The 25990-nt window shown below is 41.1% G+C and overlaps 1 protein-coding gene across 2 annotated transcripts in view; it reads left to right on the top strand.

The window, feature by feature from the left end:
- The window catches only part of sel1l3 (SEL1L family member 3), a 45647-nt gene extending 19868 nt beyond the window's left edge, over nucleotides 1–25779 (top strand). Inside the window, exons 8-24 of one of the 2 annotated variants that reach the window (XM_008118824.3) lie at nucleotides 746–875; nucleotides 1318–1464; nucleotides 2923–3107; nucleotides 3907–4086; nucleotides 5904–6023; nucleotides 6983–7123; nucleotides 9567–9629; nucleotides 10307–10483; nucleotides 11523–11650; nucleotides 12826–12909; nucleotides 15777–15867; nucleotides 16507–16591; nucleotides 16817–16926; nucleotides 20877–21004; nucleotides 21208–21307; nucleotides 21391–21463; nucleotides 24958–25779. In XM_008118824.3, the coding sequence (XP_008117031.2) occupies nucleotides 746–875; nucleotides 1318–1464; nucleotides 2923–3107; nucleotides 3907–4086; nucleotides 5904–6023; nucleotides 6983–7123; nucleotides 9567–9629; nucleotides 10307–10483; nucleotides 11523–11650; nucleotides 12826–12909; nucleotides 15777–15867; nucleotides 16507–16591; nucleotides 16817–16926; nucleotides 20877–21004; nucleotides 21208–21307; nucleotides 21391–21463; nucleotides 24958–25124 (2109 nt within the window). In that variant the 3' untranslated portion in view covers nucleotides 25125–25779. Of the gene's footprint in view, nucleotides 1–745; nucleotides 876–1302; nucleotides 1465–2922; nucleotides 3108–3906; nucleotides 4087–5903; nucleotides 6024–6982; nucleotides 7124–9566; nucleotides 9630–10306; nucleotides 10484–11522; nucleotides 11651–12825; nucleotides 12910–15776; nucleotides 15868–16506; nucleotides 16592–16816; nucleotides 16927–20876; nucleotides 21005–21207; nucleotides 21308–21390; nucleotides 21464–24957 lie in introns of both variants that reach the window. The other variant, XM_008118823.3, reaches the window with a different exon arrangement.
- The last annotated feature ends 211 nt before the right edge of the window (nucleotides 25780–25990 follow it).

Raw genomic sequence — 25990 nt, 5'->3', positions numbered from 1 at the left:
GAAAACAGAATGTTGGTAGACAGGAAAAGAGATTTAAAGATGGCCTTAAAGCTAACCTCAAAAACTATGGCATAGACACTGAGAACTGGGAAGCCCTGGCCCTTGGGCGCTCTAACTAGAGGTCAGCTGTGACCAGTAGTGCTGTGGAATTTGAAGAAGCACAAATGGAGGGCAAAAGGGAGAAACGTACCAAGAGGAAGGCACATCAAGCCAAACCTTCCACTTGGAAACCGATGTCCTCACTGTGGAAGAACATGCGGGCCAAGAATAGGGCTCCACAGTCACCTACGTATCCACCATCAAGACACTGCACTTGGAAGGCCATCATACTTGGACAATGAGGGATCGCCTAATTAAGTAATGTTGAAAGTTTTTAGTAGATGTGACTGTCCTGTTTTCTTCGACTCCTTGGAAATCTGTGAATTTCTTTGGATTCCTTATTCTTTCTTAGGATTTCTTTTTTAGGATTCTTTATTAGGAATATATAGGTTGTTAATAATGCCGGCTTTCCATTCATTTCTAGTATTTTAGCATTTTTTTATCAGTTACAATTAACTGAAGGCAATACACACACAGTAGACTGCTGGATCGCACCAGAACTATATTTTAAAACAACGCTTTTGTTTTCCAGTATAAAGGTATCCAAATCTATACCGAGTTTTTTTTCTCCCCAAAGTCTTCCCCGGTAAAGATATGCTGTCACTGCTTTAGTTTCCAGTATTGACAAACCAGATTTCTCTTCCAGATTTCTAACCCTTTCTTCAGCAATGAGGTTTTGAAAAGAATTGATGCATACCATCAGAAATGCCCAGCTATCCAGAGCATAGCATCCAAGTATGGATTCACACTGAGACAAGGTGAAGAAGAGCAAAAATGTAAGTTTAAGGTTTATTTATTTATTTACTGTACTTATACCCCACCCCTTCTCACCCCCGAAGGGAGACTCAGGGGGCTCCTTACAAGAGAATGTGTTTCATTTCATTCAGTTGTATTTTGCCTTTTCATATGCTTAGGGTCATGCAGTTTAAGGCTGGATCTACACTTTCCTGTAATGCAGCTTGTAACTAGATTATATGGTCAGTATGGTCCTATATAATGCAGTTCAACTGTATTGACACTGCATTAAATGGGTCTACATTGACCATATAATGCAGTTCAAAATATGACAGTGTAGACCCAGTCTCCAGCACAGTTATGCCCATAGTGTCAAGCATTCTAAAATTAACCTAGTTTAACACCAGCTTAAACCAGACAGAAATAACCATGAAGTGGTTTTCTTGTTGGCACGCAGTTGGCACGCAGTTTCCTTTTCTTCAGGTATTCGTGACAACTATTATTTGGAGATGAAAAACAAATATGGAGGGAATCTCAAGTGTGCTGAGATCATCTGGGAAAAAGAACTAATTGGAAAACACAACAGCATGTCCAGACAGTTGCAAAAGGCAGATCTACAGTTGCCTGAAGGTAATGTATTTCTTCACAGATTATGTACTTAAACTGTGGTTGGTGTGACCACCAACGTACCAGTGTATATTTTCAGTTTCAATGTATGATTACCTAAAATTAAAAAAGGTTGAGGGAAATCAGGAGGGCTATCTTCAATTTCAGGGCAGTGTGCCATTAAATACCAATTGCTGGGATCATGTCCTTCTTGTGGACGTCGGATGGTCATCAGGGTGGCCAATTTAGGGACAAAATGCTTATCTCGATAGGCCTTCAAACCAAACCAGTAAGGCTCTTCATACATTCTTAATTGGATAGTTTTAAAAATATTGTTTCAAGAACTTCCTATACCTTTGAAAGAAATTTCAGGCTCTTCTGCATCTTCTTCTATCATTTTCATCATGGCTTCAGGGATCACTAGTGTGTATTAAGAACCACTGAATTTTCCTGGACCACAGTTTTAAAACGAAAGCTTTAGGGAGAAAAGCTGATTTCTATATAGGCAGTCCCCAAGCTGCAAACATGACAGGTTCTGTACGTTTGTCCTTAAATTGAATTTGTATATAAGTCAGAACAGGTACATTTTTAAAGTGTAAAGTAAAAGTAAAGGTTTTCCCTGACGTTAAGTCCAGTCATGTCTGACTCTGGGGGTTGGTGCTCATCTCCATTTCTAAGCCGAAAATCCGGCGTTGTCCGTAGACACCTCCAAGGTCATGTGGCCGGCATGACTGCATGGAGCGCCATTACCTTCCCGCTGGAGCGGTACCTATTGATCTACTCACATTGGCATGTTTTCGAACTGCTAGGTTGGCAGAAGCTGGAGCAACAGCGGGCGCTCACTCTGCTCCTGGGATTTGAACCTGGGACCTTTCGGTCTACAAGTTCAGCAGCTCAGCGCTTTAACACACTTCGCCACCGAAGTGTACCTCCAGTCAAAATATATACTTATTGGATTTGGATAGCATATGGACAGGTTAACACCTCATGGTGTTTGTTTTGCTGTCTGTGCTCCTGTTCAAAAGATTTAATCTCACTTTCTGTCCCTGTGAGAACTGGATTTTGAAAAAAACATGGCTTTGTTGTGGAAACAAGGATTGGTGATAAAGCTTAATTGGAGACCCCTTTTTCTCCATGATAACTCTTTCAAGAGTAAATTTGCCTTCAGAGGGGTAGATTTCTCTCACTTTCTGTTGTCTCACCATCATTTTTAACTGTGAGTCATATGTAAGTTGGATGTTTATAACTCAGGGACTGCCTGTATTTACGATTGCAGGAGATGTGGCTGCTTCTCCTATTGGCTCCCAGGAAAATATTATATGCCCAAACCCCATTTGTTTGCTTTGATGTATTACCGATGTGACGTGAGAGTCAACAATATAGAAACATTGCTTACACTACATAAGAATAGACCCTCAACATTTTCAGTAGTAAGGCAGTCGGGAAACTAACTATCTAACCAGGACTTCATTTAATCATCAGCTATATTTGGGCGCAAGTTATTTGTGACAACTCTTCAAAATCTATCCAAGGATGATGGTCTACATTATATAAACTCTTCCCTCCAGTCCCTGATGGATTCCAGCTGTTTGGGATATCACAGAGCTTCCTATGTTCTTGGTGTTATCTTTGAAATAGGACTAGGTATGCCTACAGATCCACTTCAGGTAAATATGTTAATGTTTCCCTTTTGACCAAGGATTGCTTGATTGACAACCTTATCACATTATCTGCTGGAATCGCCACAAATCATGGCAAATCCGGCTGTGCCTGGCATTGGGCATGGAGAACCCACACCACACATTGCCGAACTTACCTCAAACTTTATTCCACGAGTGGAAGTGTCTCCACATTGATCCCTATGCAACACAGGAAGCCTCTGCTTTGCCGCCACAGCAGCATATGCCGGTTCCTCTCCATTTGCACCACAGAGGTAGCTCTATGTCATGGAATGGGAGCTGGCAGGCTCCATGGGGCAAATGGAGAGGAACAGGTATATGCCAATGATTTGAAGCCCATCTGATGAGGTTGTAAGACTTGTGGCACCTGGAACACTAAGGCAAAGCCCTATTGAATAGTCCAATAACATAGTAAAGTGGGATCACCTTCAATTTATTTAACTGAGAAGGGGGTCCATACCTATCTCTCCTCTCCACCCTTCTTACATCTTTCCCTTCTCAGTAGACACAGGTAAAAACAAACTGCTGTAGCTTTTCCTAGCATATTTGTTCTTTCTTATTAATAACTTTGGCCATCTTGACCACACTCTAATATTGCTTGGTTGCATCTGGGATATGCAAATGGCCACACAGAAATAAAAATAAGACCAAATGGTTGTCTGTTTTCCTGTTGTCTGATGGACCTGCTTTAGCATCTGCAACATGTTGATATTCAATCTATATTTTCAAATGCCAGATTTCATTAGCTGTTTCTAAACTTACATCCCAATGTATTAATCATTTCCAGGGACTGCTATACAGTTTGGTTGCAGCTCAAGGAGGCGATAGATTGGCCCTAATGAACCTTGGATATAAGCATTACCAAGGCATTAATGATTACCCCCGAGATCTAGAGCTGTCCTATGCTTACTATAGTGATGTTGCTGTCAAGACGCCACATGATCAAAACACTGCAGAAGGAGACCAGGTAAAAGAAAGCTGTTACCAGAATTATATTTCAAAATTATTTTTAAAGTACCATATATACCAGGCATGGGCAAACTTTTTTGCCTTGGGCTGCATTGCGGGCCCGGTCAGGAGCGCCTGGCCAGGACGGAGGAGGACCAGGGCCAGGAAAGGGTTGTTCTCCTGGCATACGGACGGGGTTACTCACCTCATCCTTATGCTAGAGAAAGGCAAGACATGTGGCAACTGCCCCAATCCTCGGACTGTCCTCTTGGCATTATGCCAGGAGAAGGGCAACAGATAGTGGCTGAGAGTGCTCTGAAAGGTTCTCGGCCACCGCATACCTTTCTTGAGCCATACTCCTGGCATATCCATACACTGGGAGGAAGGCAAGACATGCTGTGGCTGAGAGCATTCCAGAGGGCTCTCAGCTGCTGCATGCCTCTTTCCCTTCCTCCCTCTCTCATCTTTTTGGCATAAGGATGTAGTAGGCTACCATGTCCTTATGCCAAAAAGAAAGGAATATAAGGAAGGCCTGAGATACGCACCCGGGGGGCTGCATCTGGCCCCTGGGCCTTAGTTTGCCCATGCCTGGTATATACTCTTGTACAAGTCAACCTCATGCAAAAATCAGTGGCAGGTTGGGGTCTAAAATTGTGGATTTTGATATGACTCGAAATGCTTTGGACTGGACCTAGACTCAGGCCCTTCCACACAACTGAATAAAATCGCACATTATCTGCTTTGAACTGGAGTGTTGTTACTCAGCAGCAGTTCCAGAGTGAAGATGAGAAAAGGGATTTTGGATTACAGATGCAGATGTCAGATGATGGGATTCATGATGAGTTTCAGGATGATGCTGAGGGGAATTATGGAATTCAGACACAGGCTGGTTCAGAAGTGCAGCCTGTTGATGAGTTCTAGATGCAGCCTGTCACGGATGAGAACCAAGAAAACATTCCCATGGGAATGAGCTTGATCTGTCTCAGGCTCAGGTTTAGGTGCAAGATAATGGTAATGAGGAGTTTGGCCTTGATGGTCAGGGCGAGTCTGAAGGCCCATTGCTCTCTCGGGCTGATCGTTTACAATGGAAAGGAATGCCACGGCAAAGTCTTAGATTACCTGGGAAAAGGGAGGCCAGTGAAGGGAAAAAAGAATGCATTTTTGGGTTGTTTTTAAAACAGTGTGTTGAAGGGCAAATCTTTGTCAAAGCAATTTCTCACTTCATTTGGGTGGATGGTCCATGTCTTCATGCTACTTCTGCTTTGGATATACTCTTGTTCATGAATCCTTGTAACCTTTGGATTGGTGTATCTTTGGGAATGGACTATTGCTTCTTGTCTATGGATTATTGGATTTACTGACTCCATTTTGCAACTACCTTTGGAACTATATTTCTGCCTGCTTTGATACTATATATATTCTACTATGTGCTGCCTGGTGTCTACAGCAAGGTGAACTAGTCTGAGGTACGACATGGAATATATGGCAATGTGGACTCAGATAACCCAGTTCAAAGCAGATATTGTGGGATTTTCTGTCTTGATATTCTGGGTTATAGGGCTGTGTTGAAGGGCACTGAGTAGCTAAAGTAGATGTGAAATGAGGACACCTTTTCAAAATTGCCTCCTTAACATGTAATATCAGGAAATGAAGTGGATCTTTCCAGGTGCAGCAGCCTTCTGCATCAGCTAACTATTCCCCATTGATCAACTTAGCATACAGCCAAAAGCAAACTGAAGAAACTGTTGAGCACGAGTATGGGACATACAAATGGATAGCAAGTACCTAAGAGTTTTGTGGTTTTCTGATTTTAATGTTCTATTCCTTTCATTTTAGGCATTTGTAGAACCAGTAAGACTACAGGATGATGAATTACTGAAAGCTCAGACCAGAGAAAGTGGCGATCTCTTTATGTGGCTGAAACATGAAGCAAAAAGAGGAGATGCAGCTGCACAGGTAGCATAGAACATGAATGAATACATTTCTGCCTTCTGTGTTGCTGTTCTGGACCTGAACTAAAAAAAAAAAAAAAAGAAATCTTCCTTTAACTTAGGCCCCTCACACAGCTGTATAAAATCCACATTAAACTGGATTATATGGCAGTGTGGACTCTGGATGTAGGTGAACTACAATTCCTATAAATCTCTCCAAAGACCGCCAGTATTTTTTGTTGACCATGGGGGTTCTGTATGCCAAGTTAGTTCCAGGTCCACCATCGATCGAACTCAGAATACCTTAGACTGCAGGGGAACTATGCATCCCAGTAGCTATAATTCCTATAAATCATGGTGAATTCTCCCCAAACTTCTCTAGTATGTTCAGTTGCTGATCAATTCCTCTGTTTGCTGTGTGCCATAGAAAAGAATAGGAAAGGGTTGTGTAAGAGGCAGTGGGCAGGGTCATGCAAATTCCACAACTATTTTGAGAGAAAGAAACACTGGGATGTCTGTAGTGGAGTAAAAACAGAAAATCTATGATGAAATTGTCCCGTCTGAAAGCCTTCGCTTGGGTGGTGGGCAGGATGGTGTTTGTGGAGGACATTGGCAGGGCTCTTGGGTATGTTCATGGCGCTCATTATAACCTGCTATGTCATTGGAGGGAAGGCCATTGGTGTCTCCTATTTGTGTAGGTAGACACTTGCCTGTGTAAGTAGACACCCCAGCCACCTACACACATACGTATTGTCACTTCTATTGTATTGTATTGTATTTGTGCCCATTGGTTACATCTTTTCCGTCTTTCCCGGAAGCTTGCTGTGGACTGGCAAATGTTGGATTGTGGACAGGCAGACGTCCACAAGCTCCATTGATTTGGAGCCCTTCTCACGACCCCATTTAAACATGCATATGCTTTTGTTGGAACATCTATAACTGACCTTTACATTTCTCATTATTTACTTTCCCCCCTTATTTTAGCAACGTCTAGGACAAATGCTGTTTTGGGGACAGCAAGGAGTTGGGAAAAATCACAAAGCAGCTGTAGAATGGTATGCAAAGGGTGCCTTGGAAACTGGAGACCCAACATCCCTATATGATTATTCCATTGTTTTATTCAAGGTAAAATAACTTTTTAAATATAGTGTATTTTCATTGTATTGCATATTTAAGAATTCAGTTTGCTTTTTTACATAATCAGAATATACAATAGAGTCTCACTTATCCAACATAAACGGGCCAGCAGAATGTTGGATAAGCGAATATGTTGGATAATAAGGAGGGATTAAGGAAAAGCCTATTAAACATCAAATTAGGTTATGATTTTCCAAATCAAGCACCAAAACATCATGTTTTACAACAAATTTGACAGAAAAAGCAGTTCAGTACACAGCAATGTTATGTAGTAATTACTGTATTTACGAATTTAGCACCAATGTATTGAAAAGATTGACTACAAAAACATTGACTACTTAAAGGCCAACTGAGTTGGATAATCCATAATGTTGGATAAGCGAATGTTGGATAAGTGAGACTCTGCTGTATAACAATTTCCAGTTTTCTCCAAATGTAGATGGTGCCCTTGATCAATTTTCTCTGATTATCTTGACCATAAGTACAGGCAGTCCCCAAGTTATGAGCAAGATAGGTTCCGTAGGTTTGCTCTTAAACTGAATTTTTGTGTAACTCTGAATAGGTCCATGTTTTAACCTTAATTCCAACCAGTGGTGTTTGTGTTGCTACCTGTGCCCTTGTACAGAAGATTTCACATTACTTTCTGACCCTGTGATAATTGGATTTTGAAAAATATTGCTTGTTGCGGAAACAAGGATTGGTGATAAAGCTTCTATTGAGACACCTTTCCCCCATGATAACTATTTTATGAGTGCATTTCCCTTCCAAGAGTGTTCTGTCACGCGCTGGGCCTGTAACTATTGTCTTTTTATAGGATTTTTCTTTATGCCCAGCGGGAAGCCAGGGCGCCTCAAAAGAGAGGTTCTTGAGGATTTTCCTGAAAAGGATAGTCCTTTGAGTCTTTAATGAGATAACAAAGTCTTTATTGTTGAACAAATAATAAATCTTCAAAGAGTCAAATAACTCTTCAAGGTTTCCTTAATAAACTGTTGACTTTTCAATCTTGTCCCCAGGGGACAGACAATTGGCTTTGGATAACTGTGCTTTCTCTATAAGAAAATCCCCTTATAACCTCTCCCAGGCTGTCTATTATCTGGGCCTAGCTGATGTGGGACTCACTAACGACTCCAAATGCATCTGGGTATCGAATGGACCTACCAACCAAGGCTTGCAGATGTTTCAGCTGGGCTTCCGTGGACCTGTGGTGCTGTTCCCTCTCCGAGGTTTCTTTGGAAACTTTAGGGCTGTTTCCCCCAGGAGCTGTGAGGCTGAGAGGCTGTGAGCTCTTAGCCAGAACCTTTGGGACCTTTCCCCTGGAATTTCTGTTTCTGATTCCTCGGATGTTCTATATCCCCAGATGTTCTTGAGATACGAAGCTTTTCTACGGCACGAGCTGGTCTACATGCTATAGCTTAGCTTCCTTAAGAGAGACTGACTTAAAAATGGCTCCTTCCCTCCCAGAGCCCTGAACAAGGGGCTGAACCAAACTTAATGATGATGGACAGGCGGCCTGCCCTATGACTGCAAACATTAGCAGAAAGAAAATAAAATTGGAGCTTCTAGTACAGCCGTACCAGCACAGAGAGACTGATTTCTCTCATTTCCTGTTTTCTCACCCCCATTCTTAACTATGAGTCAGCTATAACTCGAGGACTGCCTGTATATTAATTTTCAAAGTTTCTTTGTGATCATTGAAGTTAACTACAGTACTTATTTCCAATTCCAAGTTAAAACAGATTTAGGAGCAACTAGAAGATATGGACCAACGTCACCCATCGAACTGGTGGAGTGTTTACTTATGTGGAGTGTGGGTTCCCAGAGAGGTAGAATGGAGGTGAACAGTCAGATGGTATCACGCAAGAGCATTTCCAATGTTCACCATGGTCACTCTTGGCCCTTTGGGTCAGGGAAAGAGCTCTGTCTGGGCACAAATGACAGCTTAATCACACTTTCTTATATGAAACTGGGGGAAAGTAGAGCAATCTTTGATTTTCAGATAAGGGATACCCAACTTGAGACATAGTGGTTTGAGTGTTGGGACTCCTGTTCTGGAAACCATGGATTGAATCTCCACATAGTCATTGAAACCCACTGGATGACTTTGGGCAAGTCACACTTTCTCAGCTTTAGAGGAAGGCAAGGCAAACCCAAGCCCTCTCTGAACAGATAAAATAGGTATCGCTTTTAGCGGGGAGGTTATAAAAACGCAAGGAACCTGGAAGCTCTGTTGACAGCATGGAAGCTGGAGTTGCAGAAGTTGTTGCAGAAGTTGAGCACAACCTCCAAAGATGTCTTCTGTGTTGTCTGTCCTTGTTAAATTGTGTAAATTGGCATTGAATGTTTGCCATAGATGTGTTTTGTAAAGCCGTTGGGGTGAGAAGGGTAGGGTATAACTACAGTAAATGAATAAATAACTTTTGTCATTGCTTAGGGTCAAGGTGTGAAAAAGAACAAAAGACGTGCTCTACAACTGATGAAAAAAGCAGCATCTAAGGTAACTTCTATCAAAAAGTCAACATAGAGTGTTGTGACTGAACCAATGTAGGTTTCCTATCCTCTTTTACCGGATGAAGTGAATGATTGGCTAAATTCAGCATAATCATGCCTACCACATTTCACCGGTGTAAACTGGGCCACATGTGGCCCAACAACAGAGTGTGATCAAAATGGGAAAGGTTATTAATGAGGAAGAATGGATAAGCTAGCTATTGGGCAAGTTCCCCTGTTCTTTATCAGGTATGGAATGGCTTTGGGGAAAGGAGGGTCTCTAGTGATTCTACGGTATGCTGGTATATGTGTGCTTTTGTCAATGTGAAAGCAGAAATAGAATACCAATAGACGTACATAGGTTAATTCTACATATGCATGCTATGAACAGGATGCTAGAATGTCAAGGTAAAGAGTTTTCCAAGGAGTGACCATTCATGTGAACTTTCTGTAACAGTCTACAGATGAATCCATCATGTCCTCTGAAATACTCCAGGATTCTGTGTGAAGTGTGAGAAATGTCTTAGAGTTTTAACTGGGGGGGACTGGCATGGCTTGTACACATTACAATTGTCTCTACAAGATATTTATTGATCCATCCAGCCAAGGATAGTGGTGACTGAACATTCACCACAACTGGAATAATTTCAAAATAGTCTTCTTTATCCACTTTTCTATCTGTAGGGACTTCCTCAGGCAGTAAATGGACTGGGCTGGTATTATCATAATTTTCAAAGAGACTATGCAAAAGCAGCCAAATACTGGTTAAAAGCTGAAGCTATGGGCAGCCCTGAAGCATCTTTCAATCTGGGTGTCCTGTATTTAGATGGAATTTATCCAGGACAGACTGGTCGAAATCATGTGAGTATAAAAAATTATTTGTGTACAAGTATAAAATAATTCAGTTGTTTCCTCAGCCCACAAACAATCCGCAATATGCGCACAATCTGCTAAAGCTAAAAACAAAAAGTTTGATATTAATATCACAAAAACAGCCAAGCTGGAAGGATGGAGACCCTGAGCGAAATCAAACAAAGACATGATGGAACCAAAAGGATTCAGCAGCATTGACACTCCTGGTTTGAAGACACAGATAAACATACATATCATCCCCTCTGTCTCAAGTAGAAAATCCTAAAAACAGAAGCTGAAAAGGCCTTATACCAGTTTTGGTATTCAGATTTTCTAGAGTTATCTTCTTGAGCTAGACCTCTCTCCAGCCTTATTCTAACTAGGACAGTGTTTTCCAAATGTTTGTCTTCCAGATGTTTGGGACTTCCGCTCCCAGAATTCTCAACTGTTTGGGAGTTGAAGTCCAAAATAGTTAGAGGACCAAAGTTTGGCAACCTACTAAGCAGGAGAAAGGGAGAAGCCAGTGTGGAGTCCCATGTCAATCCCTTTTGCTATACAGTAATCCAATAATGAAAAATGTATTATGCCCAAACATAACATTTCAGACAACTGAAGCTGGTATGAAGGAGCAATAACTGTGTAGTGAATACATCCATTCACATCTCATTGAAGTGACTTTTGTAGGCTTTTTACTGCATAATCTGTTTAACCAAAATTTATCATGCAGAAAAATCCACTTTTGGTTCTCTGTTCCTGGTTTCCACCTTTAAGCAAATCAACATTCTGAACACCTGTCACAAAAGAATATATCTTACTGTTGATGATATTTTCGTACGTGACTTCTAACATGTATAATGCTGCCCTGTTCATTTCAGTTGTTACTATTCAATTATAATTGTATTAGTTGTGATAATTCTAGTAAAAAAAAACTTTGGCTCTAGTGCTTGGATATGTCGTTTTGTCATTATTAACTGACAAAACGTTATTAAAATAGTAAAAAAAAATAAGCAAGAAAAAATATATACATTTCTACCATTATTTTAAACAGACTGTGGCTGCTGACTATTTCTATAAAGCAGCAGAAGGAGGTCACATGGAAGGAACATTGCGATGCTCTCAGTATTATATTTCAGGAAATTTGGCTCGCTTTCCCAGAGACCCTGAGAAGGCAGTAGTGTAAGTAAAGTGAAAAGCTCTGAGCAATAATATATATAGATATAGATATAGATATAGATATATAGATATATATAGAGAGAGTAGAGTCTCACTTATCCAATGTTCTGGATTATCCAACGCATTTTTGTAGTCAATGTTTTCAATACATCATGATATTTTGGTGCTAAATTTGTAAATACAGTAATTACTACATAGCATTACTGCATATTGAACTACTTTTTCTGTCAAATTTGTTGTATAACATGATGTTTTGGTGCTTAATTTGTAAAATCATAATCTAATTTGATGTTTAATAGGCTTTTTCCTTAATCCCTCCTTATTATCCAACATATTCGCTTATCCAACATTCTGCCGGCCCGTTTATGTTGGATAAGTGAGACTCTACTGTATGTGGAGGAGATTATTATGCAAAGAATATAACTTGAATGTTTCCCAACCTAGCAGTTTGAAAACATGCAAATGTGAGTAGATCAATAGGTACCGCTCTGCTGGGAAGGTAACGGCGCTCCATGCAGTCATGCCGGCCACATAACCATGGAGGTGTCTATGGATAACGCCGGCTCTTTGGCTTAAAAATGCAGATGAGCACCAACCCCCAGAGTCGGACACGGCTAGACTTAATTTCAGGGGAAAACTTTTACCTTTATCTTTTATAACTTGAATGACATCTCCTCCACGATGTCCCGTGCTCATACATTTCCTCTCCTTTCATACTGAGATATTCACCCCTTATTTCTTGAGTGTGAACGCTTGCAAAATAGGTGGTAAGGCACAGCAGGGGTGGGCAACCATAGATGGCCCTTTGTGCTACCAAATTGCAGCCCTTATCTGTAATTTGTTAGAAAAAAAACCAGACATGACCAGATGGTTGGGTCTTTTTTCTTTAAAATGTAAGTCTGGACCAAAATAAAGATGTCAGCTGGGTGGGTAGGAGAACCATGTTCCCAGTAAATTCCAAAAACATAATTCCCAGTGAGGTATTCCTTTCAGAAAAAGGACCATGCGGGTTTCTCAGGGGCCATAACGGGACATGATCCCTACCCTTGAGTTAAAGTGTAGAGCAGGTGAGAGCACAGCATGCTGGAAAGGACATCCTCTAATGTGCTCCTATATAGGTGTGCAGGGTGTGTGTGTGTGCAATGTTTTAATTTTAATGCTATGGTTTTCATTTACAGTTGGGCAAAATTTGTGGCAGAAAAGAATGGCTATTTAGGTCATGTCATCCGAAAAGCACTCAATGCTTATCTAGATTTATCCTGGTAAGTTTGGTGCTCCTGTTTTTTTTTGGTTTTTATTTTAAATCTTTATGATGCAGTTCATTCTAAGAACAGTTACTAAATGTGAGCTTTCCTACTGCCTCCCGCTTGTCAGATGAGAGTAAAAGAAAGGAATCATAAAATAAAAGTGTGGGGACTTGTAAAAGTCATCATGATGTAATGAGTTGACTGGAAAAATATGTGTCAGCAGCTGATTGGCTAAGCATGCTAGGAGCCAACATTCTGATTGGCTACTGTCTCTGACTTGCTGCTGAGAGAAACAGTTTGAGCAGGCACTTTTACCTCAGAGAGCGAAGAGGTAACAGCTAGGGAATTAATGGCTGCCAACTCTCTGAAGCCTGATCATTTTTAAGGCAATGAGGCATATTTAAAGGTTGTTTTAAAAGGATTGTTTATTCCCTCTGTTCTCTGTAAGAAGTCAAAGAGACTACTGTATATATTGTTGCTCTGTTTGACCTATTGAACTGAACTAAAGTTACTGTTACTTATTTCACAAACCTGAGTGGCATGTTACTACACTGCAGGTTCAGAAGCCGTGGTAAAGCTTCTATTTATTTACATCTACAACATCCAACAAAAAGTTCTATACTTTATGGCGTGGTGTGGCCTTTGAATTAGAAGAATGAATTCAGTTGTTAACTATGTTAGTGCCAAGAGATATAACATCAGCCAGTATTTTGTTGTTTTATTTATAAAAACTTTAAATACATTTAAAAATAATTATCATCTCTCAACCACCACCACCACCACCACCCCTCTCCACACCCACAAACAGACAATGAAATTTACAATAGATTGACCTAGGAATTCAGATCAAAGTAGATGTTTATCAACAGTGCCATCACTAGAAGGATGCAGGCGGTGCAGATGGCACCAGGTGACACCATCAAACCAAAATGTCTCTTTCCCCAAACCATTGTTTCTTTATAAAATAGACCCCTGCAGCTAGATATAACCACAGAAATCTTTTTGTAAGTCTAGCTTACATGATCTGTATCAATATACTTAAGAGTATAAAACTAAAAACACTTCTTGTGTGCATTCCCACCAGTCTGAACTGTCATTATCACCCAGTTGCAATTATGCTTGAAGTCATGTGGCTTCCAAGCAGATACGTTTGTTTTCATTGATGCTGAATTTTTTTAGTCATTGATTTTATCAAATTTACAAGTATCTTAGCTACTGCATTGTGGTCTGCAGGGAAAGAAGTTCATGGAGATGACACAACAAGTTTACCGCACTGGGTGGCAGTAACCCCAGTGACATTGCTGTTTATCAGGTCTCTCCAAGCTTGCTTAAAATTTAGCAAACACCTTGGATAGCTGATGAAAACATTTACTGTAAAGTGTGGCAAATGGCAGCTGTGCAGGAACAAATGTCATTTGAAAACATTACAAAAGTGGAACCTCCAGTGGCACAATGGGTTAAACCCTTGTGCCGGCAGGACTGCTGACTGACAGGTCGGCGGTTCGAATCTGGGGAGAGTGGGTGAGTTTCCTTTCTCAGCTCCAGCTCCCCATGCGGGGACATGAGAGAAACCTCCCACAAGGATGGTAAAAACATCAAACATCTGGGCGTCCCCTAGGCAGTGTCCTTGCAGACGGCAAATTCTTTTATACCAGAAGCGACTTGCTGTTTCTCAAGTCGCTCCTGACACGAAAAAAATTACAAAATACTGTAATTAGTAGAGCTGAGCAATAACAGATCTTCTGTTTAGGATCTGACCAGTAGGTGTAGCTATTGCTTTGGAGATTTGGTTTTTCTTTCTCATGGAGCCCTGAGAACTAAAATCCATAAACTAATTGGTGTCAAAGAAAACTCCTACTGGAAGCTTCCATTCTTGGACTAAGAGCAACTTGGTAAGGAGTTGCAGAATTTAGCGCATGAGAAAATGTCTTATTTTAATGCACTTATTTTCCAACTGTGCTGTGCTGCTGTTTACCATTTTTAAAAGATTGACATAGTGATACATGTAACACCATCTGTACCTTAAATGATAGTCCTTTCTCCAAACACCAGCCTCTTAAGCCTAACTAGACATGATACCTCAATCAAATGAATTTTGGACAGGGATAGGATCGAGTAAGACCATATAAAAAGAGAGCTGAGTCCTTATTCTAGTCCTGCTTTCCCTCCTGGAATGACTACAATTCAGTATATTTTCATGTGAGCAAAGGAACAAGAGTAAAGTATAATATCCACTGATTGAAAATGACTTTTGAGGCAGTGGGAGAGGAAAGTATACAGTTGTTGTTTCTCCCCAAACCATCATGTACTATAATTCTTTCCACACAACAAGTATTCTTCACAACCTCTGTTTGGCTCTGCTGTTGTGTTGTCTATTTTTGCCCCTAGTATTGTAGTTATTCATAGCAGTATTTTCTTACTTTACAACTTTATGAACTCCTTTCTACAGGGACATCTTTCCAGGAATTCCCATGTCCTGGAAATTATTCTGAAGGGTTTTTGGGAGAGTCTACACTATGGACCCCTGAACAGATTTCATTCTTGACGCATTTGAGTGAAGATTATGCCCTGAAAGGATTGTGCCTTCTGTGGTGGTCTATATCAGGGGAAATCTGTGCTGATATTCAAGATAATTTCCAGGGACACATATTACCAATCATCTCACTGAGACATATGAAAGGCTCTCATAGTGAAGCTGTGAATCCTTTCCTGGTTTTGGTCAAAAGTTGAAAGGAGTTGTCCAAAGTGCTGAATTCTATCCTAAAAATCAGTAGTGTCTTGGATAGCTCTTCTGAAGTTCAAACTAAAACCTGACCACATTTACCAACAGTGGCTTCTGGCTTTTCTTACTTTTTTCTGGATCTACTGTTTTCCAATTTTAGGCATGAAGCTCTGCTGTATTACATATTTGCTGCAGAGACTGGGATTGAAGTTTCACAAACAAATCTGGCACACCTTTGTGAGGAGCAAGCAGTAAGTAAATCTCTTCAGAGCTTGGTTTACTTTATTTACATTATATTTTTAAAGCTCTCTTCGAGTATGAAACCTGCCCATTCCACAGGCCAGGCATATAAAATCCAAAATCAAATTTATGAGTAAGAAAAGGTCAATGGAAACAAGTAGATGTTCAACATTTTCCTAAAAGTCTGCAAAGAAGGACTTGAAGAACCCCAGAGGACAAAGCTCCCACCAAGCAGACCTGTCCCCTTATGCCTAACATCCGAATCACTTATAGTGACTTTTTATGACTGTTTTTATCGTTGTTGATGTTTTATTGCTGATTGATCTGTTTTTATTGTTTTGCTTTTGCTTTTATATTGTTGTGTCCGGGCTTGGCCCCATGTAGGCTGCCCCGAGACCCTTCGGGAAAATGGGGTGGAGTATAAGAATAAAGTTGTTGTTGTTGTTATTATTATTATTATTATTATTATTATTATTATTATTATTATTATTATTATTTATATATTATTATTATTATATATGCGCCTGGTCTATTTTGCTGACCTCAAAAGTCAGGGCAGGCTGGTACAGGTGAATCCTTTTATCACTTCAAATCATTCAACAGTTTGTCTGTAAAGCACACTAAGCCATCCTTTTTCTCACTCTCTCCAGAATCTGGCAAAAACATATTTGGCTACTGATTGTGTTTGGAGATATTACAATTTCTCAGTTTTTCAAAGCAATGCTCCCACCTTTGGTATGTATGCACATGGGTTAAAGGTAAATCTGCATGTCTGCTCTTTGATAATGTAAAATGATTCCCTGTCAGCATTGTTTTTGAATAATCTAGTACTTGGCAAAAAACGGTAAACAATCAGATTGGTAATTGCTAGATTTGGTTTCATAATCTGAGTTGAGTATGAAAGGGATTGTCTATTGAATATGAAAAGAACTGAATGTTAATCTTTGCTTCTTTTTATAGCTTACTTAAAAGTAGGAGACTTCTACTACTATGGATATCAGAATCAGTCCAGAGATCTGGATATGTCAATACAGATGTATTCCCAAGCTGCATTAAATGGAGATGCCCAGGTAAGTGGGGTCTAAATGAAGTGGACTGCATAAAGCCTGGGAACGTATGACTGAATCATGTAAAGGCCTCTATGCTGATGTCCTTAAGGATCAACAGGGCTAAGGCATTAGTGGATCTTGCCTCTCATTGTATGCCACAATACAGCATTGGATGCACTCACAGAATGTTAATCAGGATTCAAACCATTTAATCATCAATGAGGTTAGTTGTCTTACTCTCCTCTAAACTCTAGCACTGTGGTTCTCAACCTGGGGTCCCCAGATGTTTTTGGCCTACAACTCCCAGAAATCTCAGCTAGTTTACCAGCTGTTAGGATTTCTGGGAGTTGAAGGCCAAAAACCTTTGGGGACCCCAGGTTAAGAACCACTGCTCCAGCAAGTCTCTGTTATATCAGTACTAAAAAAAGAGCTGAGGATGGATAATTATCCATAGTTGTCATTTCTAATGTTTCTATGTTAGTGTCTCATAGAAGTTTGCGAGAGAGTCAGCACAGTGTAATAATTGGAGCATTGCACTATAACTCTGGAGACTGGTGTTCAAACCCTCACTTGTCCATGGAACCCCACTGGGGAACCTTGGGCAAGTTACGGCCTCTGAGGAAACCACCTTTGAGCAAATCTTGCCAAGAAAATCCTGTGATAGGTTCACCTTAGAGCAGTGGTTCTCAACCTGGGATCCCCAGATGTTTTTGGCCTACAACTCCCAGAAATCCCAGCCAGTTTACCAGCTGTTTCTGGGAGTTGAAGGCCAAAAACATCTGGAGACCCACAGGTTGAGAACCACTGCCTTAGAGTCTCCCTAGGTCAGAAATGACTTGAAGGCACATAACAACATCAACAACAGAGGTGGTGAATAGTGCTATACTGGGATAATTCATGGTTAACACTAATTGCTGTTTAGAGGCTTGTCTATCTAGTATCTATCTAGTAACTTCTCACACCAGTGGTTCCTTGTTCATCTTTAGTACAACTTCACACGGGCACAGGTTTTCCTCTCCTTCATGGGAGTTATGATCAACATGATTGTAGTAGTGTAATAGTTGCTGTGTTTTTCTTTAACAACTGGCTAGTCCCCCTGTGTCTGTATGTCTGTATGAAGTAGTTAAGGACTATAGTATGAAAGAAAAAAACTGTAAGCCTTTCTCCAGTCATGATCCACCTGCGTTCTAGAAGCTGTCTTGTTGCCTTCTTGAGAAGCAGATTCTGTGAAGCTTCAGGTCCCCAATAATGCTTAGGAAAGCTATTTATTGCTACTACTTTTCCCAGAAGCCTTGTAAAGGTAGGTAAACATTAAGTCTAGTCGTGTCCGACTCTGGGGGTTGGTGCTCATCTCCATTAATTGGCGTTGTCTGTAGACATTTCCAAGATCATGTGGCTGGCATGACTGCATGGAGTGCAGTTACCTTCCCGCCGGAGCAGTACCTATTGATCTGTTTGCATGTTTTCGAACTGCTAGATTAGCAGAAGCTGGGGCTAACAGCGGGAGCTCACCCTGCTCCCCAGATTCGAACTGCCAGTCTTTCAGTCAGCAAGTTCAGCAGCTCAGCGGTTTAACCTGATGCGCCATCGAGGGCTCCCTAGAATTCTTGAGCATGGCAAAATAATATCCCCAAAAGAAAATGACTCTTTAGGGGATGAGGATATCATGCTTCAGAACTTAAGTTTCTGCACAGTGCTTTTTTCAGTTATCTAGCTTGGTGGATTATATGGTAGTGTGGAGTCAAGATAATCCAGTTCAAAGCATAATAATATAAGATTATAAATGGGTGATATAGCTGTGTGGAAGGGCCTTGAGTCTACACTGCCATATAATCCAGTTCAAATATGATAATCTGTATTTTATAGGCAGTGGGGAAGAGGCCTAAGTGAGGCCTAACTCTGCCTGTCCCCTGGGTTGAGTGGGTTGCTAGGAGACCAAGTGGGCGGAGCTTAGCCTTTTAACTGGCAGCAATTGGATAAAAACAATTATTCCTCTCCCTCTAATTAGGACTTTATTTTTCTTTTCTTTTTGTTGTATGAACGTAGAGGCATGGATGAGGGGTTATGCTGCCAAGTTTAGTGTTTCTGGGATGTGTAGTTTTGTTGTTTTGTCCTAGGCCGAAATTTCATTACCCTTTTATATATATAGATTATTGTCCCATTTCTTTTGTCAGCTTTCAGAGAGAGCTGAGCCAAGATGCATTGGGCTACCTGTAGTCATTTTCCCATATACTCTGAGACTACATTCTTTCATTGAGTGTTACCAGGCCTCATTGATTTTTACTGAGTTGAGGCAACCAGAAGTTTGCTTACATTGGCACTCATTTAGATATTTTATGTAATTGTTTGCCTAATATACACATCGTTTTAATGCACAAGAAACAGAAGAGCTTAATTTAAACCTTATTCAATATTCAGAATAAGCCTTCTTTTGATGCTATCATGGTAAACTATAGAATTTACACAATTATCATTAGGCGCCGTGGTGGCACAATGGGTTAAACCCTTATGCTGGCTGAACTGTTGACCTGAAGGTTGGGTTGCTGACCTTAAGGTTGCCGGTTTGAATCTGCGAGCGACGATGAGCTTCCATTTGTCAACTCTAGCTTGCGAGGACATGAGAGAAGCCTCCCAGCAGAATGGTAATACATCTGGGTGTCCCCTGGGCAACGTCTCTGTAGACGGCCAATTCTCTCATACCAGAAGCCAGTACGTTCTCAAGTCGCTTCTGATACGATTTTAAAAAATTAGGGTTCATGAACTTTTTATCATTACTGAATTTAACAACATTCCATTGTAACCTGATTTGTTAATTTATGTAGCTGTGTAAATTGTTTGCTCTATAATAACTGATCTGTGCTGTAAATCATGAATGTTTTACAGATCCAAGTTGTCCAATAATGTCATGGCTACGTGGAGACAGGGCCAAGATTTGCAGCTTCTACCCACAGAGCAAATAATTCTGCCCCATACCATTCACTTTTGAGATTTAGATTTACCTCCTTTTGGGGCTCTTGTACATGAAACAAAAATAAAAGTCCCCATTGTAACTCCTTCCGCAAGTTCTGGTTACACGCCTGGCTAGGCCATGCCAACTGTTGGACTGGGAGCTCTGGCATGTTTTAATCAAGATAGTAACAGTTTTTTCCCCTGCCTTAAAACAATAGAAAAGTAATGCTAAGTCTCTGGGGTGGGAATATTGGACATCAGAGACAAATACAAACATGCTGGAGACAGTACAGTCTCTCAGCTCTTTAAGTATGGATATGTAACAGGTAACGGTTTCCCTTTGACAATAAGTCTAGTTGAGTCTGACACTGGGGAGTGGTGTTCATCTCCATTTCTAAGCCAAAGAGCCAGCATTGTCCATAAACACCTCCTAAGTTGTGTGGCCAGCATGACTGCATGGAGCGCCGTTGCCTTCCCGCCTGAGCGGTACCTATTGTGCTATGCTAATGATATAATATATTGTATGTACATATAACTTGTAAGCCACTCTGAGTCCCCTTCAGAACGAGAGATGGCAGGATATAAATATAGCAAATAAATAAATACTAACATTTGCATGTTTTTGAACTGCTAGGCTGGCAAAAGCTGGAGCTAACAATGGGAGCTCACCCCGCTCCACAGATTCAAACCACTGACCTTTTGGTCAGCAAGTTCTGCAGCTCAACAGTTTAACTGGCTAGGCCACATTGGCCCCAATGGATATGTAGTCATCAGAAATATTACAGAGGCATTTATGTCTCCACATTTACAAGTAAATATAATTCAGAGCGAATGTGGGACTTTGGATGTTGCTCGAATACAACTCTCAACACCATTGGCTAAGATGGCTAGGACTGATGGAAGCAATTAATCCAACAGCATTTGGAAAAATACATCATTTCCATTTCTGGTCTAAATCTGGAGGTGATCATTTTTTTGTTGAAACATTTATTAATTTTAATTAAACAATGTATCTATTACAGGGATTCTACAATTTGGCCACCCTACTTGAAGAAGGTTACTCCATCCCAAGTGACATTTTAGATCATTTAGAAATCTGCAGGTCTCTCCACACCAGTAATACGGCCCTTCGTCAACAGCTTTATGAAAGGTAAGCCAACTTTTGTTCATGTTAATCTGGGTCTTAAAAATAGGTGGTGAAGTATTTATGGCACCTTACATTTGGGGAATTATATTTTCTCCCTGCCCCTAAAACCCCAATTAATACTGCCCCTCACTTGGTCGACTTGGAGCATGATACAATGTTGAAATATATATACTTTTGTGTAACAATCTCTTTACCATTGTCGGTAGGTGTTGCAGTCTTAGCAACCAAGAATCAATCAGCCCCTGCACGTTTGCCTTGCTTTATTTTCACCTGAGGATTTTCTGCAGTGTTTGGCATTCTAGCCTGGTGCGTATGACCCCACTGTCCTTTGAGTAAATGCCTCACATTATTTACATTTAACTAATACTGGTTCCCTGAATTCATTGCAGATTTATTTCCTGGGCTCCTTCTTGGCCTTCGCTTTGGTTGCATTTGTTATGCAGTGTTTTCAGCGTCTGCTTCGTAAGTATTTAACACGGCTACAAAAATGAAATGCCATTAAGTAAAAAAAGAAATAGAGTTACACATTTATTCCAGAGTTCCTTCGGCTGAATTTCGTCTTACCTCGTGCTCACAATCTATCTCCATTTATTATCTATAAAGAAAATACCACACTACAATTTTATCTATCATAAAAAGAAGTCCTTTCACATGTCCAGGGTGTGTGTGTGTGGTTGTTTCTCTGTGTGATTTTTATCTTTCCTTTTCTGTATGCTGAGGATTCAAGGACTGTATGATTCACTTCTGCCCAAACCAGATACTACCAGTTTTCAGTGCTGGTGATTTTTCTTAAAGTAGCATGATTATTTCTACATAATTCCAGATGAGTAAGTCAGAGGATTTATCCGTAGTAGTTTTACTCAGGGTCATAGGATTGCCAGTAACCTAGTCCGGCCCACAACTAATAATGCAGGAAATGTTCCCCCACCACAGTGGTTCTCAACCTCATAATATTTAACCACTGGCTCATGCCTTACTTTCTGGAGCAATAGAGGGAAGAATGGCTAAATCATCTATCTGACAAACAACTGAAGATGGCAGCCATATGATCTTTTGAATAGGTTTTCCCTAGATAAAGTATATTTACTCAGACTGAGAGCAGATTCACTGGAATTAAGGAGACTGAAGTCCCATTGGTTTCAATGATCTGTTCTAAGAATGACTAAGTCACCCAATAATTTTTAGACAGTTGAAAGTAGTTTAGAGAGAGACTTTCACTTCCTTTGTCCCAGAAACTAAGCAGGACAAGTGTCCCTATCATAAACACTAATCTTTTTCTTCGTTTTGACATATGGTGCTGTGATATTCTTTTCTTCTGCCGCTGCAAACACCAGTTGCCTTTTTGGAAATTATAGCTTTTGATCCTTCACCAGAAATTCTAGAAGAGTTTAACAACACGAGCAGTTTCACTGACAACTGGGATTTAAAAAGAAATGTTAAAATCTCCCTTTGTCTGAAGGATCTGGTTTCAGCCTGTTCCTAGGCAGTAGCCAACTATAGCATTCCACTAGGTTAAAAAAAAGGTTTTCTAGTAGAATATTAACAAGGTAAGATAATGGGTAGCAGGAAGAGATAATTTCCTTTACAGCTCTTGTGTTTCTCGCCTTCTGGCACTGTCTGAATAGCCATATAATTGAGTGGATAGTTTTACAGCATGGTTTTCAGGTTATCTGTTCTGAAGGAGACTCTGTTCATCTCAGTCTGACTACAGAATTACACTGAAATGCCATATAGAAGGAAGAACATCACCCCATGTAAGAACTTTCAAACATGAGAGACTGAAACCAGGGGCTACTCTTCCCCAGAACGGAGAAGATAATTAGTTTTAAAACGGGCTACCTTTCTAGCAGATAAAGCACCCAAAGATTCTTGGAAATTGCAAGCCACCTCTTCACATTATAGTGATCTTTGGATTAGGGCCGCAGATGCCAAGACCAACTGTTTCCGCTAAATGAGGTGGCTCAGGTAGTAGATCTGAGAGAGGAGAGGAGACAGAACAATAAAGCATTGTATCCACCATAAGTTCTGCCCAGTGCCACCTAAGCTGTCCCTAGGTGCAACTGGAAGGAGGTTATCCTATTGCAAGCACTGCAGTAAGAATCAGCTGTATAGTGCATTTTGTTATTTACTTCAGGCAGCAACATGACTTTAACCAGACCTGCCAGCTGCTAATGTCATAATTTTCAAAGTGATACTCCAGGTTCACTTTTGCATATGAGTCTGGTGACCTCATCAGACTGGCTGATGTACCCGTCCTACGCCACTTCTCCCCTTTCACCACAGAGTAGAGTTAAGCGCGGAATTCGTTTATCCCATTTCCTTCGTGTCTTTCATTTCTTCAGAAGCACGGAACAAGAAAACCCCTCCCACTATGGAAATCAGTTCGAAATTAAAGCAAGCAAGAGCAGGTACCAGCTCCTTGCCTTACTCACAGAGTAAGAGGCGTTCGGCTGCAGGCCCTGCCAGGCACAGGCCCTTTTGCATGCCACACACACACTCTCATTGAAAATAGAGGGTGTGTGTGGCATGCAGGCCCAATGTACTGGGCCTGCACACCACATAGGGAATCATAGAATCATAGAATAGTAGAGTTGGAAGAGACCCCATGGGCCATCCAGTCCAACCCCCTGCCAAGAAGCAGGAAATCGCATTTAAAGCACCCCCGACATATGGCCATCCAGCCTCTGTTTAAAAGCCTCCAAAGAAGGAGCCTCCACCACAGTCCGGAGGAGAGAGTTCCACTGCCGAACAGCTCTCACAGTGAGGAAGTTCTTCCTGATGTTGAGGTGGAATCTCCTTTCCTCTAGTTTGAAGCCATTGTTCCGCGTCCTAGTCTGCAGGGCAGCAGAAAACAAGCTTGCTCCCTCCTCCCTATGATTTCCCCTTACATATTTGTACATGGTTATCATGCCTCCTCTTAGCCTTCTCTTCTGCAGGCTAAACATGCCCAGTTCTTTAAGCCTCTCCTCATAGGGCTTGTTCTCCAGATCTTTGATCATTTTAGTTACCCTCCTCTGAATACATTCCAGCTTATCAACATCTCCCTTCAACTGCGGTGCCCAGAATTGGACACAGTATTCCAGGTGTGGTCTGACCAAGGCAGAATAGAGGGGGAGCATGACTTTCCTGGATCTAGACGCTATACCCCTATTGATGCAGGCCAAAATCCCGTTGGCTTTCTTAGCAGCTGCATCACATTGCTGGCTCATGTTTAACTTGTTGTCCACTAGGACTCCAAGATCTTTTTCAAATGTACTGCTGTCTAGCCAGTCGTCCCCCATTCTGTATCTTTGATTTCCATTTTTTCTGCCGAAGTGAAGTATCTTGCATCTGTCCCTGTTGAACTTCATTTTGTTAGTTTCGGCCCATCTCTCTAATCATTTCAAAGAGAGTGCGTGTGTAGTGTGCAGGAGCGCCCGCACCTGCGAGTGCCTACAGCCAAGCACGTCTAGAGTAGAAACAGCAGATAAGAAGAAACTTCCTTAAAGTGTGTGCCGGGAAGGGGAGCCCTCCCCCCAATAATGGGCTGATAGAAAATTGATTTTTCGGCACCGGAGACGGAAAACGGATATCTGCCCTTCCGATTTCAGAAGGCTCCCAAAAAACAGATCAGGGCCCCCACCAAAAGCTGGGACACGAAACGGGTCAGAGTTTACCCCGAATGCACAACCCTACCACAGAGCCCTTCCCATGATGCACACCAACCTCCGTTCAGGCTCAGCAACACAGAAGGCTTCCCATATTGCCTTAGAAACAATGGGGAAAGTCGGGTGGCAATGCTTCCCCCCCATGGGATGGCGGTCTGGGCAAATCACACAATGAGGGGCATGGAGTGCTGGGTTCTCCATGCCCCCATGGATTCACCACGATGTGCGGTGAATCCTCAGCCTAATGTGATAAGTTTGTGGGTAAATATATGTATTTTATTTACTCTACCAAATTGTGCTTCCCATTAGGTATTCGCTCCCAGGTGTCATCCGTCCCTGGACAGGCTCCAGTTGACTGTTCTTCCCCAGACGAAAGCACAAAGGTTTCTGGAATGGCAGAGCCTGAAGTACATCCTGTTCCAAATAATGGAGAAGAGGCAGACTTAAACCCTCAACGTCCTTCTTCTAGTAGTTGAGATATAAATTTTTCACCAGGTGTTGCCTTCAGAAGATGAACTATGAACCTTTACTCCCATCTACAGTCAACGGCTAAATGTCTGCCTTTTTGTTAGGATCCACTCCGGGAGCAAAATCCCATGTTCACAATCTCTCTTGTTGCTTGAACTTTGAGGAGTCCTGTGAGCTGCACCCAAAAGTGGATTAGCAAAGGGGGTGGACTGATTCTAAGAGGAAGAATCTTTGAATGAAGAGTAGTGGCAAGCAAAAATCCAGTCAATTTATTGTTGACCTTGGAAATGGTATAAACCAGATCATAGTCAACTTGGTCTTATCACGGAAAAGGGGATTTCTGTTCCTTTAAAATCAATCAGATTGTTAGAGCCTTGAGTGACGCACTTTGGTAAAAATAACTTATCAACACAAGTTGAGCAAAGCATTCTCTCACTTAGGTTTCATTTTTCTAAAGCAGACTTACTAATGTGATTTCAGAGGCCAAAATCCAATCACAAATGCAAATTAGAATTTGTTTTTCTGTTCAACAGTTTATTCAGTACGTAATTTATGTTCGGTGGGAATTTCAGGTCAGAAATAACAATGTGATATCCCTAGACATGTAAAGGGAAGATTTTGCTAAGCTAAAAAAACAAAAATTAAAAGAGATATTTTAGCAGATGGATTGATGGAACAGTCATTGTCATTCATTCATTGTCAACCAGAGATATTTTATTTTTTGTTCACTATTATCTGGCAGTGAACCGGAAGTGAGTTTTTTCAATCCCAGTCGCTTTACTTTTGGGAGGCAATATCTGTTATATATTGTAGTAACCTCCAGAAGTTGCAGGCGTTTTTTGAAGCACTTAATCCAGCCCACCATTGAAGTACC

This window comes from Anolis carolinensis, chromosome 5 (assembly GCF_035594765.1).
Source record: "Anolis carolinensis isolate JA03-04 chromosome 5, rAnoCar3.1.pri, whole genome shotgun sequence".
NCBI classification, from domain to species: Eukaryota; Metazoa; Chordata; class Lepidosauria; order Squamata; family Dactyloidae; genus Anolis; species Anolis carolinensis.
This window is presented reverse-complemented; position numbering and strand designations above follow the sequence as displayed.